This window comes from Nicrophorus vespilloides, unplaced genomic scaffold (assembly GCF_001412225.1).
Source record: "Nicrophorus vespilloides isolate i.1.1-1 unplaced genomic scaffold, Nicve_v1.0, whole genome shotgun sequence".
NCBI classification, from domain to species: domain Eukaryota; kingdom Metazoa; phylum Arthropoda; class Insecta; order Coleoptera; family Silphidae; genus Nicrophorus; species Nicrophorus vespilloides.
Genome location: NW_017097871.1, coordinates 408,917 through 422,534, shown reverse-complemented (window position 1 = coordinate 422,534; position 13,618 = coordinate 408,917). Strand labels below are relative to the sequence as shown.

The 13,618-nt window shown below is 35.0% G+C and overlaps 3 protein-coding genes across 6 annotated transcripts; 1 reads left to right on the top strand and 2 right to left on the bottom strand.

Annotated features, from left to right (window-relative positions):
- Positions 1-560: 560 nt before the first annotated feature.
- LOC108561235 (putative inorganic phosphate cotransporter) lies at positions 561-1,760 on the bottom strand (the record flags this gene model as incomplete). The annotated part of the gene is made up of 4 exons (XM_017919083.1): positions 1,545-1,760; positions 1,200-1,488; positions 846-1,142; positions 561-790 (listed from the first exon to the last, which is right to left on the bottom strand). Coding segments are annotated over exons 1-4 (1,032 nt in total), but the record flags the coding sequence as incomplete, so codon positions are not given.
- Positions 1,761-3,798: 2,038 nt separating this feature from the next.
- LOC108561236 (protein msta-like) lies at positions 3,799-5,540 on the top strand. Its single transcript, XM_017919084.1, has 3 exons — positions 3,799-3,953; positions 4,017-4,942; positions 4,998-5,540. The coding sequence occupies exons 1-3, from the start codon at positions 3,910-3,912 to the stop codon at positions 5,471-5,473; spliced, it is 1,446 nt and encodes a 481-aa protein (XP_017774573.1). The 5' UTR covers positions 3,799-3,909; the 3' UTR covers positions 5,474-5,540.
- Positions 5,541-5,691: 151 nt separating this feature from the next.
- Positions 5,692-10,337, bottom strand: LOC108561286 (testis-expressed sequence 2 protein). Of its 4 annotated transcripts, none has more exons than XM_017919148.1 (11): positions 10,126-10,337; positions 9,518-9,707; positions 9,096-9,221; positions 8,929-9,044; positions 8,656-8,869; positions 8,265-8,507; positions 8,034-8,211; positions 7,271-7,982; positions 7,064-7,209; positions 6,883-7,012; positions 5,692-6,818 (listed from the first exon to the last, which is right to left on the bottom strand). In XM_017919148.1, exons 2-11 carry the CDS (start codon positions 9,558-9,560, stop codon positions 5,943-5,945), a joined length of 2,784 nt encoding a protein of 927 aa, XP_017774637.1. In that variant the 5' UTR covers positions 9,561-9,707; positions 10,126-10,337; the 3' UTR covers positions 5,692-5,942. The 4 variants fall into 4 exon arrangements, with proteins under 4 accessions (XP_017774637.1, XP_017774639.1, XP_017774641.1 ...); XM_017919150.1 differs by lacking the exon at positions 10,126-10,337 and adding an exon at positions 10,005-10,054; XM_017919152.1 differs by lacking the exons at positions 9,518-9,707; positions 10,126-10,337 and adding an exon at positions 9,283-9,313.
- Between the last annotated feature and the right edge of the window lie 3,281 nt (positions 10,338-13,618).

Here is a 13,618-nt window from a genome sequence, read left to right as displayed (position 1 = left end):
CCAAGATAGACTGGAGTCACATACTAATGTTCTGGCTATTTGCCTAGTCGGCAACAGTGAAATAATAAATTGGCTGAAGCGTTGAAAACCACTGGATTTAGTCATCTATATACTAAGTAATTATGAATGTTCAATATCATCATAATGGTAAATATCCACCGGGAAAGTTTAGTTATTCTTTAAGCATGTGATATTCTTTAGAAGAAATCCTCCTAGTCGATGGTCTGATACTTGTTAGAGCACAAAAAATAAATAAATAAATAAGTGTATAATAAATAATATTATTATCTTGATTTTAAGAAAACCGTAACAATATGTTAATGTGCATTTCTGTTTTTTCCAAAGAAACAGCTCCATGAGAAATGTTTGGGAACCTTGGGTTCTTCGTATGGTGCGTAATCCCACTTAGCTCTGTAACCTCTTGCAAATATACTGAAGACAATTAAAGAAGCGGCGCAAATATATGATGTCATTAAGAGGAAGGATCGCCATTCCTCTAAATTATACTAAAAATATATTTTAAAACTTAAAAATGTTGAAAGTAAAAAATAGAAACTCACTGTTCGCGCCAAATCTTTCACTGTGTAACAGAAGAACATAGAGAAGAAGACACCGATGCTGTTGGCCAAACCCATGATAAATCCGGCGTGATTTACACTTATATCTAAGATACTAGCGTTGAAGTAGGTGCCAATTAATAATGCTGATAAAGTGTAGAGGATGAGGAAGTTTTTCATGTTGCAAAGCATATGGAATGCAAGTAATAGAACAAGCGACGGTGCAAGGATACCTACGGATTAAGTAAGATTATAAGAAGGTAGAATTGATTTAACTTTGCTACAAACCAAAAAAGCACATAATGATTCTCACGCAGATCGGTTTGCAACGCTTCCTCGAGATTACGAAGTCCGAGATGATACCTGAGATCATCCCAGAAACCGTAATAAGAACGAGCGGAAATTTGGACAGGATCATCTCGTAGTAAGGAGGCAAACGGAATACCAGGTTCAAATATTCGGGTATGGTTATTATCTGAAGCGCGATTATCATCTCTGAAGCGGTGTTGGTCAATATTACCGCCCAGATGTTGATATCCATCAATATTGCCGTTACCGGCGTTTGGATGTAATAAGCCTTAATATCTGCAACAAATCAATTTGATTTTCACATGAAAATTTATACTGGAATGGAGTGGAAACCTAAATTTTTCTCCAAAAAGTCTCGTTCTCGCAGACTGATGAAGTCGTTTTCGAACGGTCCGCTTGAGCCGAATGCGCTGAACAGAAGACACCATATAACTCCGATGATAACCCACATATAAAAAATGTACATCCAATTCTCTACGTGGTTCATGAATACGATCGTGACCAAGCAACAGAAGACCGAACCGAAACCGTACATGTCGAACACCAAAGCACCGCCTGTTGATCTCTCCTGGTACGGGATCCACTGAACTAGTAGGCAAGTCAATCCAGGATACAGAACGGCCTTTTTGTACCTAATTAAACAAACAGATTTTCCAGCAAAAAAAGTGTAATATTTACCTGACCTACTCCCATAAAACCATTCGTCAATATTAGATTGATGAAGTCGGAGTGTTTGAACATTATGGGCACGATGGCCGTTGCCACCGACGAGATGGCCATGCCTGCAATAAGGAAGGGTTTCGGTCCGAAGACATCGCACAAGTAGCCAACCGGTAGTTGCATTACGAGATATCCGGCGAAGAATCCCGAATGTATGTATCTTTCATCGTACATCGTCCAATTCAATTTGAAGCTGCTAAGAATCTATATGACTAGTTGAAGAGAAGTCTGTTGTTAATAGACAAACCGTTTCTTTCTTGGCATTATCTTCCTTTAGGTAAACTTTTAAGGTTTCAGAGGAAAATCCTTTGCAGCCGGTGTTCTGCGTGTAATTGAGCGGTACAATGTGCTGGTATGAGAAGTAGAAAGTGTTTCTCTGGCAGAAACAGATGATCATCATTGTTATGGCGAAGATTATCATCAAATACCTCTTCGGTAACTGGCATCCTGCATAGATCAATTACTCAATTCTACAATCGTACAATACACTTCAAAACATTACGTCGCTGCTTCCTCAAATTCGATGTAATTGTAGTCAAATCTTGATGATTATATTCAAATTCATACATTATCAAAGTTATTAATTATCTATTTGCCAATTGAAACATTGTGACGTTAAATTTAAACTGTCAACTATTTTACAACAAAAATAGTTTTTGTTAACTCTAAAAGACATTATTATTGACTTACAGATAATCTTTTTATCAATTTAATTTAGGTATTTTGATTGATATTAGTAAACAGATGTTCTATATATAATTAAAATAATCTTCCACCAGGATAATTACAAATAATCAAAACGATTTTTTTTGTGTTATACAATAATAATAATTTTATTATATATTTATTATAAATTATATATTACAGTATATCCTCGAGCATAATCCGTTCCGTTCCAGATTTTTCCGGATTTTTACTCTTATAATGAAACAAATGTAAAATACTATGCGTTCCATGTCGGTAAAAAAAGTATAACTTAGTCTGACTTTTTAATGATTTTGTTTTTCATATCTATGGTTCTTTTTATTCGGAGACATGCAAATGTTATTAAATGTTTCACAAATAATATGTGAACACAAGTTTTGAAAATGATGTAGCAGGCTCTCAATTCGGGTCATCTCTTCTCATCGTCACTTTTTATGCGAAACGTCGCTCGTTTAGCGAGTCATTTTTACAATTTATTTTACTCATGAAACGAAGTACCACTGTATTATATATTTATAAAAATTGCTTATGGGATAAACTGTTGCGGCGGTAAATTGTCATTTCCATCTTCAGAATCCCATAGGAACGCATCCTAGCGCTAAACGAGATATTACTGTAATCTATAATTCATATAAATGTTTTTATGTAAACTTTTTATTGCATAAATTTAAATACGTTAAATTTAATACGTTACCTAATTGTACGGAGTTCTATTTTAAATAAATAAACATTTAATTTACATAATATAAATTAGGGGGATATCTGTACTTATGATCTAGTTGCGTTCCAAAAGAATTGTTCGTAAGTCGGGTTCGTAGCATGGTTTTTACTTTCGTATTATTGACTGCATAAATTTGAAAAAATAAATTAAAATAAACTAAATACTTACAAATACTTTTCAATGTATATATATATCACAATTATTTTATAAAAAACGACAAAATAAACAAATGCAACAAAAGAGATAGTACATCTTCCAAAAATATTATATTTTTTTAAAGAAATTATCAATTTTTGATTGGACTATTAATTTTTTATCACTATATATCTCCTTGTAACAAGTTAGAGCTGTTAGAATTTTGTTCGTAAGTCGGGGGTTACCTGCCTAGTACTAGCTTTATAATAATATAAATATCAACATATTCTAACTATTTTATATTGTAAAAAAAGTTTAGAAAATTATCTGAAGATATTAATCTCAGTTTACGTTAACATTAATTCAATTATAATTAATTGTATTAATATTCGATAATTTAATAATTTTATTTTGATTAAAGTAGAATATGAATGTATATTTAAAATGTATGGTAGTTTCGCATCGAGTCAAAATTACAAAAGTTTACATTTGTATTCAGTTAATCTATTTGCTCTCCCGCTGCTTCCCACTATCTGAAATAGACAACACGTAACATTCATACAAGAAGAATATATGCAGCTATAACAATATAACTTCTATTCCAACCAACGTTCTATGCAACCTAGCGAGCTTCTGTATTAATAGCGATATGTTGTTACGAACCATCGGCGACTTTATTTATAGCAGTAGAAAATTGTGTCTGTAGCAGGCAAATTTGTTACATATATAAACGCCATACATTTTTTATTTACTTGTAACATAATGGAGCTTACGACAGTGATAAAACGGAATGAGATTTATGGAAGGTGAGCAGAATTTAAAATTAATGTGTTTTTTCAATTTGTATTGATATCATGTTAACTTGCTAGGTATTTAGTAGCGGCGAAAGATTTGAAACCCGGAGAACTGATACTGAAGGAATGTCCGCTACAGGTAGGTCCGCAGACCCAGGCGATGGCCATGTGCTTCAACTGCACCCTGTACATGGCTTCGGAGAGATCGTGCGAGGTTTGCGGCAAAGCGCTGAAATGTTCAGTTAATTGCAAAGGAAAATTGCATACACGTGAGGAATGCGATACGCTGAGTAGAATGATCATTAAGAGCGAGGATTTTCTTAAGGCTCCGCAAATAATCCTACCTTTACGTTGTTTGTTATTGAAGCAATACGATGCGAAGAAGTGGGCAGAGTTTCTGGAGCTGGAATCTCATTTAAAAGAGAGAAAGGACTCACCTATTTGGTTTATCCATAAGGAAGGTGTATACGACGTGCTGAAGAAATTAAATGTAGATGTTGATGAAGAATTGGTGCAAACTATTTGCGGCATTTTGGACGTGAATAGCTTTGAAGTGAGACCACTCTTCGCGGCTACTACTCCACAAGAGTGCCTTCGAGGCGTCTACCTGAAGGCGGCTTTGATGGCGCACGATTGCACCCCGAACACTCACCTCTCCGTGGATTTTACATTCGAGATGACAATAAGGGCTAACAGATTTATTCCCGCGGGAGAAACAATTTTCTACAATTACGCAAACGGACTCCAAGGCAGTGCAGAACGAAGGAAGCATTTACATGTTGGCAAATATTTTGATTGCACGTGCAAAAGATGTGGAGATGGAACCGAGCTTCAAAGCTTCCTCAGTTCATTAATCTGCACCTCCTGCAAGAGTCTTATATCGTGCGCAGAACCTCTGAAGGATATATATTCTTCAGATTGGATCTGCGGAAAATGTTCCAAGACTATCAAAGGAAATTTAGTGGAAAACACTATAAATCATAGCAAGGAGTTAATCAATGGTGCTTCAGCCTTAACAACTTGAATTAGCAATCCAATAAAAATCATTAATTTCAGATTATTCAAATCTACAAGAAGCGGAAGGCATTCTGGAGAAGTTGAAAGTGACCTTAGGACCTAATCACTACATAATACTTGAGCTAAAGCAAAATATGATTTCGTTGCTGGGAAACTATGACGGAGAATTGGAAATCAAACGGAAGATCGCACTTTGCGAAGAACTAATCTCCGTTTTACGACTTTTAGATTTTGGAGACATCTCTCGCCATCTGGGCATCGCGCTCTACGAACTGCACAAGGCCAAATCTCAATTGGTCTACGAAGCATATAATTGTAACTTGGTGGATGTGTGCCAATATTTGGAAGGTCTGCAGGAAGCCCAGAATATACTGAAGGAGTCTATGAAGCATTTACTCTACGAGCCAAAGTGCAGTCCAGAAGGAAAATTGGCGCAGAGGGCGATGAACGATCTGCGAGTATTGCGTGGCACATCTTCCGATTTGGAAAGAATCTTAACGTTGGACTGTGCATAATATATATCATCTTTTATAATGACTGTAATTAATAAAGGAATTTGAACAAAATAAACTTAAAGAAGTTACGTACATAAATTTAATTTATTTAATTAATAAAATTATAGTAAAAAATAACAGATTAGAAAGAAATGCAAGATTTTGGAAACACACCGATAACAACGGCAACGCTCAAAAATAAAACAAAATGTGTAAATAGGATTTTAAAAAATATATATAGGGACAACATTTATTATTAGTATTCTTTATAAATAGATTAGATTATATTTATATATTTATATATCACGCAAGTTTCTTTTATGGTTCTTGAAAGAAAATCGAACGAAAGGATGTAAAGATTCCAAATACATAAACTAATAAAAAATATACTTTTTAGAAGACTAGAGAAGCTCCGAAATCACCAAACATAAGACGGGAAGAGTATAACTAAATAAGAAGGGTATGTGAAGATTGGAGAGAAAATACTAAATTATTCAGTTAACCATTGCAACATCACAGGTATGTAAATATCTTCCATATTTGGAAATACCAAGACTTTCTGAAATTCTTTGGAAAGCTTCTTCTCGATCCAGTTGGTAACTTGATTGAAATTTATGTTTCGTTCACCAACGATAGGATGAGCAGACAGATTTATGCTTGGCGATGGCCGGAAGCCGTACCACAGCCGATCGGAAGGAGGTGTCGGAATGTTGAATGCTAAACATCCACTTAGAGACTTCAATTCCACTTTCAAACGTAGGTCAGTTTTTGACACGCCCTCCATGGCCTTTTTCACAAACTTATTCTCGCTGGCAGCCTTGAAAAACTTTGACTCTGCAATCCGATCCACCATCTTCATGATTCGCTTGCTCTTGTTGCTTGGTCCGCCGTTACCCTCTGGAACTTCCACATTACTAGGAGCCATCTGCACCGAGGAATCTTCGTCGGTGCTACTCTCGGCCGTATCGTCTACATCCGAGTGATAAATTGGGGACTTTTCGGAACCCTTCTCGCCCGAGCAAGGCTGCGGCGGTTCCTTCAACCTCATCAGATTCAGCTTCGTCTGCAGAATCACCACGATCTGACCCTCATACTGAATGTCCATGTCAACCCACAGACCCCAATCATTCGTCGTAGGTTTTTCGATTTTGACGATGGACGGCGCCGTTTGTCCCAGAGATAATTCAGTAATCGTCAGCTCTTCGATGAAGTACGGTAACTTTATTGAGCTTAATTTGCGTTGAATACGTTCCTTGATCTTACCGATCAGCTCTTCATTTCGCATGCAATCGAACATTACCCTTGTAATCAACGCATTCAACCAGGCGCTCTCCGAACCATTTGAAACCTCTAAATTTGGAGTTAACTAACGAAATCGATTAAACAAAATAGTCTAAGAGACACCAAAACAACAGTAGAAAAATAATTACCTGTGTAAATTTCGAAATCAGTTTCAAATACTCATTTCTCAACTGTTCGCTTTTCTTGTGCGCGCATTCTTCAGTGCCATCTTTCTTCACAGTCGCTTCCTTCAAGCGCTTATACCAGTGCTCTTTATCTCTAAAAAAATTAAATGAAGTATTATTTTGATCATTATTTTTCAATTGTTACCGTGATGTCCTAGTAAATATATAAATGCACGTCTGGGTGCCATCATTCTTCTGTATTAAACACTCATTAGACGAGTAAGATCCACCTTCTTTTTCCGTCAGGCAATCCATCATATCCTCATTCTGTTCTCCAATTGAATCTGCATCCTGTAATCAAATTCGTTTGTTTTATAAGTATGTTTCTAGGAAGAATGATAAATACACTTACGGATGTTTCAGTATTATCAACAACAAGAGCTGTCGATGAACTGTCAATATTAGCAAAATCTTCAAAATCATTGGATCCAATGAGATCAGCATCACACAACTTGCTGAATAGTTGGCTCTGACTTTTAACCTTTTTAGATTCTTCAGCAGTTTCCGCGGTTTTCTTCGGTTTATCCTCGTAATCAAAGTTCCACTGATTCTTGTCCAGTGTCACGCAAATTGGATACTTTTTGCTCCAGTGACGGATCTTGGTAAGACCCTTTGGTAGAAGCGTCACTTCCGCTCCTAACAGATTGTAAATGCGATGTCGCATGAAACTGTGCTTGTATTCGGGTTCGTTCCACATTGCCCGCTTCGGGATCTTCTGCTTCGTGTGGCTCATCTTCAGTAGGTTACCTTGCAGTCGCAAATACACCGATTGCGTCTGAGAGATGTGATAGGTTTGTGCGTTGTACTTCTCCGGGTATTCGTTCACCCAACCTTCGTACTTAGTTGGTGGTTGGTGTTCTTCCACTGCCGGGATCTGCAGAATAGCCTGCGGGGTTGGCGTTCGTTTACCAACACTGATACTTGGTTCGGTGAAGAGGTTAATATAAATGAGCGCGGCTGACGCGGCTAGGAACATACCGGCAATAAAGCCGCAAATGTACGGACCCAATGGAAGTCCCAAATATAAACCCAAAAATATACCAACCGCCAAATGAACTTTATACCTAAACAAATTAATCAATTATATAACAGCTTTCACCTTGAATACAAATTACTTTTGAACGAAATTTGTCCATGTGGGTTCCTCGGGCAGTGGACGCAAATCAACAAAACCGGACGGCGCAAATACTGTGGACTCTTTCCCCCAACTTTTATCTTCTAAATATTCGTTGCGAATTTCAATTCCTGTCTGTTCCTTGATTAAAACTTCTTCTCCGTCCAATTCAACATTGTCTGGATGCCCAATAAATTAAAATAAAGAAACTAAGTGAAACACCGATCATTACCTAATTGTAACAAAGCATCCACTCCGCTCTCGATGTCGCTTTTGGTGTCATCCTCATAACCCAAATTGATGTTCTGTAAATTCTGCAGGAAACCTACGCTGGCAACTGCTTCTGAACTCACCGTTAAATCCTTAACAATTTTTATTTTCTTTTTCTTCTCCGATGTAGCAGCGGACTCGACGGGACTACTTTCGTCTTTGTCGGACAGTGATGGTGTTTCGTCATCGCTTGACATTTCGACACCTAAAATAATCGATATTCAAGAACACCTCACGCGTTGAAGCTCTATTCGAGCGGATAATTTACCTCTAACATTTTTGCTTTTCAGCTGGAAAATTGATAGGAAAAGGATTAGGGAAGGTTGGGAAATGTTGACGAGTTTCTAATTTACCTTCTGTGGTAGAAATGATGCCGCAAGTTTTCGAAATGCTACTCTCACTGAGGTCCTCGGAATCAGAGAGGCTGGATCCGGCACCTCCTCCATCCTTTGGTCCGCCAGGGTCTTTGGCTTTGGCAGCCTTCGGGGACGATCCGTCGGCGCCCTCGCCGCCCCCACGTGTCTTGTACTCCGTCAACTTGCCCTCAACGCTCTTCGTGATCTTGCCCTGCCCAATAGAAAAGCAAAAGCAGTGTCATCTCGATAAACGTCAATGTCAGTACGTACCTTGATGTCAGTGAAGAATCGCCATGGATCTGTGGGTGGAGACGCATCGGAGGAGACGTCCACGCTCGTCGAGCGGCGCTTTAGTTTGATAGGACTGCTTTCCACATCGCTGGAACCTTAAAGTACAATCCTTAGGAAAGCTCCATGAAGCAAATGATTATCCTCACTAGTCTGATTGAGATCCGCCACAGAGTCCCCCTTCTCCTCCTCGTTTAGCACAACCTCCTCGATCTCCTCCGCGTTCGCATTGAATCGGATAACTATGCTTGGCACCGAGGAATTGATGGGCTTCCCTAGAATTTTAAAGTAATTAATATACGAAATAGATGGATCTACGAAACTAAAAAGTATTACTAAGCTTTGTGAACATATCCGCACGACTAAGCTTATATTAATGTACAAGCTACAATGAAATTAAAAAAAAAACAATGAAATATATTGAACAATAACGATAATACCAAAATTAAATAGGCTTATCTGTGATAGTGGGTTCGAATATTAAACAAAGAACGAAAATAGCAACCAGATTAGGAAGTTTATATAAAAAAAAAATAGAAGATAAACTACGTACAGATATTAGAGATTTTACCTTTCAGCATGCCTAGCGTTATTTTGCTCGCCTTTTTCTCCATCGCTAAGCATAAAATTTATGCTCTACCGTCGAAGAAGAGAAGAGGGGGTGCGGTAGGTTATTGTTTAAAGTTCGTTATAATTAGTAGGGGTTAAATGCAATTGGCATTATTTAGATTGGTGGAAGGTAAAGTGTATGAAACAACAATCTGGAAAATAGAATACACACTGAACATGCAAGCAGGCTACAAATGGACTGAACAAGAAATGGTTGCCACTGGAATTTTGATTATTTGCAACTTGTAGATAAGATTTATTATGCATACATAATTAGTAAGCTTACACATATTATCTTTAACTTCAACAAATCATTAACCAAATTATAATTGTTATTCAGTGACCCCTGAAATTTTTAATATCAACATGTAAACAAACACCAAATTCAATTGACTGCAATTGATTGCAATAGAAATGGAGTATTGTATGTAGCAACAGTAAATACATACCACAGTAATGCATGAATCATAGCTAGTTCAATTAGTGAAAGTGTATATATAGTTTGCTGTACATGTTTAGAATTGTTAATTAGATTGAAGTCCAGCGAAAGTAAACAGAATATGTGGTTACCTTTCCTGCTGCTGTCCATGTTAGGATCTAACGACTAGACTAGAGATTGCCCTGCTGAGATGCACACATCCATTACCGGTCGAGCAGACAGCCACAAACGCATTCCTCTCTCATTCAATTTTCCAAATGGCATTCGATCAATTATATATATCGGAAAAAACTTGCACAGCTCACCGTGACAGAACGTGACTGTCAAATAGGAAAACAACACTTATGTAGGCCACCAAACTCACTCAAAACAAAGTTCCAAATTCACTTGATAACATTCACTCATTTATGATTTTATTCAGGTTTCATCTTTAGCACCATTAATACTACAAAATCTCACATAATTGTTTAACATAATCCTTATTTAAGTTAATTATAGCGAAGAATTCAATACAATAAAGTATTATAAACTTGAAAATGTGATACGTAACATTGTGAAATAGGAGAAATGAAATATATCCTTGACTAAGGATATAATATATATATACCTTGCAGTTTTAATTGTTATTAAAATAAATATTCTAAAAGATGAAGCGCTCCGGGGATCGGAGTAACCTTGAAAGTGATGCACGTTACTATGGCAATGTGATTGTTACCATGGTTATCACATAGGATCTCATTGATCAGATCAAAAGTAAAACATATAATAAAACTTGATTAAACCATTTCAAAATGTATGTTAGATATCTATCAAAACTTAATTATAAACATAAATTAAATTAAATTCGAGGTTGTTTTATAGGAACTTCTCCGTTTAATTGCAAGAAAAAAAATAATTAAAACACAATCATAATTAACACATCAATCATTTTTTATTACAATAATATCGCTTAGAAGACATTAAGTCTAGAGATAGCAGAAATTATTGATTATAAATGAAAAGTGTTTAATACAATTAAACTTAATTAAGTTTAATATATATATATGTATATGATAGGTCAAGAATCTTGGTCATTAGTATGTACTTTTCAAACAACTTCATGTCTAGATATTTTTCTTATTAATTATTGACGCGCTATACCATATCCAATTGTATTATAATTATTTGAATATATACAACAATGTTTTTAACACTTTACGCTCTTTCTATTCTGGTTCAACTATTTTATTTGATTATCAAATAAAATAAACATCAAATACACAATTATTTGTTTGTTTATATATTTTTTGTTGTATCGCATAGATTAAAATGTACATTTGCATCGGATATATTTCAAACAAATTGTTATTATGAAATTTCAGCTTCATTAATTGCTACAATCTTTATGTCTGCGTCGTGTACTAATGCGTATGCTTGCATTTTGGCAGTGATTGAAACAAACTAATTCGTAAAGAAGATAACAAATATGTTTACATCTGTTTTATCAATAAATCGTATAAGTTTGAATTGCACCAAGAAATAAAATTAGCGTTTAGCGGGACGATTTATGAAGATTTATGAAATTGTAAAAAAAAATCTAAATTAAAATTGTTATTTTTTTTTATAAAAAAAATAGGACATAATCACAAACAAAAGTATTTAGATTCTAGACCATTTATTATATGAAATGATATTATAATTATTTGATTACGCTGGTTTTGCTATAGCATACGATAAGCAACGTATGTTTAATCAGATAACGAATGACAAATCGTTGACTATTGATTCACATATATCATATATGTAATTATTTATTTTTGAGTAACCTCTAATATATTTAGATTATATATTTATTTCATAGACATTTTTAGTCACTAAACGTGTTTACATAGTACAATTTTTTGTATTTATGTCAATTTATTTTTAGGTTTATTGATATTATCCAATTTATCTATGTACTCACACATTAATGCGTGTATTATCATTAATATAATAAATTTAAAAAGTAATGATAATCAACAAGAAATCTTACATAGTTGGTTCATTATTGGTATAACATAGTTTTAGAAGAGCATACTTGATCCACATATTAGTGTTAAGGAAACTCTAGTTTAAGAAGTACTTATATTAAAAGTACGAAAAGAATATTATTTCTTTAGAATCTAAATAAACTTTTAATATCCTTTTTTTTCCACATGGAGATTTTATTTTATTTACTAAGCAAAAGAAATACATTGAGTTTAAAATTTAAAGCAAAATTTGAAAATGTATTATTTTTTTAGTTGTAAACAACTTTTCTGATGTTTCCTAACAACGTTCCGCTACGAACTCTGAAAGTATTAATTTCAAAATCAAGGTAAATTACAATAAGTTAAATAAACTTGTTTATATATTTTTTTTTAGGAACGACACAAAATTAATATATTATGTATTAAAATGTTCGCAATTGTTTTTCTCATGAAAAGAAATACATTTTGATATATTTCTGATAAAAAAATACGATAAATATAATGTTAATTCTTTTCAAATTGTATCTGGTTTCGCTTGGTACTTTGGTTATAATTAACTTCTATTTTTGTAGCTGATAGGCGTACTACATTAACATATTTATCGATCTCGTTTGTGAATATATGTTTATGTACAGTTTATTTTTTACTAAGCAATAGTCAATCAACTTATGTTCTTTGAACATAAAAAAACTTGTTAATTACTATAATACTCATCTATTTATAAATTATCTAATAGTAACGTTGTAAATAAAATAAGCTACTTCAGACGGTTCTCAAAACTGCTAGTTCGCCCTGAGATAAACTAATATTTTGACCTGGGTCGTTGCGGAAAATTCTGATATATTAAGGGCGCCGCAAACTGAAAAAGTTTGGAAACCATAGCTTTTTATTAGCCAAAACTACGTACTATATTGGAAAATGGGGGAAAAACATCAAAGTTGTGAGGGGTAGTGGTACATATAAGTACCATTAGTCCTATAAAAAAAAATGTTTCCATAGTCCTAATGTAGAATTGAGTGGTAAATTTATGTACCAGCAGTCTCGAAAAGGTTAAAGTAATAATTGACGAGAATGAATTAATATAAATACTTTACCATCGAATATCTCCATTGTCTCCCCATGTTACGTTAAATAATGATTCCATTTTTCCATCACCACTTGTTAAATACCTTGGAATCCTTTTTGATCCTAAACTTAATCTCAATTCACATTCCAAACAACTCAAATCCAAAATTAAATCTAGATCCCCTCATTTCCGTTCCTTAACCTTCCGTAACTCCGAAATATCCATAAAGTGCCAAACATCCATATACAAATCAATATGCCGTCCTATACTTGACTACGATTCCCAATGCCAGATTCCTGTCCTAAAAAACCTGTCCGTATCCGAACGTTCCGCCCTTCGTATCCTCACCAATGATCGCCTCGTAATGATCTCTTTTACTCCAAATAGTCCCTCTCCTCGACCGATACCTGTCCCTCTCCTTGAAATTTAAATCCAAACAGTCCAACATCGACTCCCACTCTAAAGTATGTGTTCCTTGAAACCCAAATATCCTTCCCAAATTTAAACATCCCACATTATCCCTATCCCAATACCTAATGTCCCTCGATTGATGCCCTCCTCCTCTGCTTT

Bases quoted from the DNA above. Each gene is read 5' to 3' on its own strand.
- LOC108561236 (XM_017919084.1), top strand. From the start codon at position 3,910: ATGGAGCTTACGACAGTGATAAAACGGAATGAGATTTATGGAAG. The intron at 3,954-4,016 runs GTGAGCAGAATT...TTAACTTGCTAG, and splicing joins CGGAATGAGATTTATGGAAG to GTATTTAGTAGCGGCGAAAG. The intron at 4,943-4,997 runs GTGCTTCAGCCT...CATTAATTTCAG, and splicing joins TAGCAAGGAGTTAATCAATG to ATTATTCAAATCTACAAGAA.
- LOC108561286 (XM_017919148.1), bottom strand. From the start codon at position 9,560: ATGGAGAAAAAGGCGAGCAAAATAACGCTAGGCATGCTGAAAG. The intron at 8,870-8,928 runs GTACGTACTGAC...TCTATTGGGCAG, and splicing joins GATTCTTCACTGACATCAAG to GGCAAGATCACGAAGAGCGT. The intron at 8,508-8,655 runs GTAAATTAGAAA...CGATTATTTTAG, and splicing joins CATCATTTCTACCACAGAAG to GTGTCGAAATGTCAAGCGAT.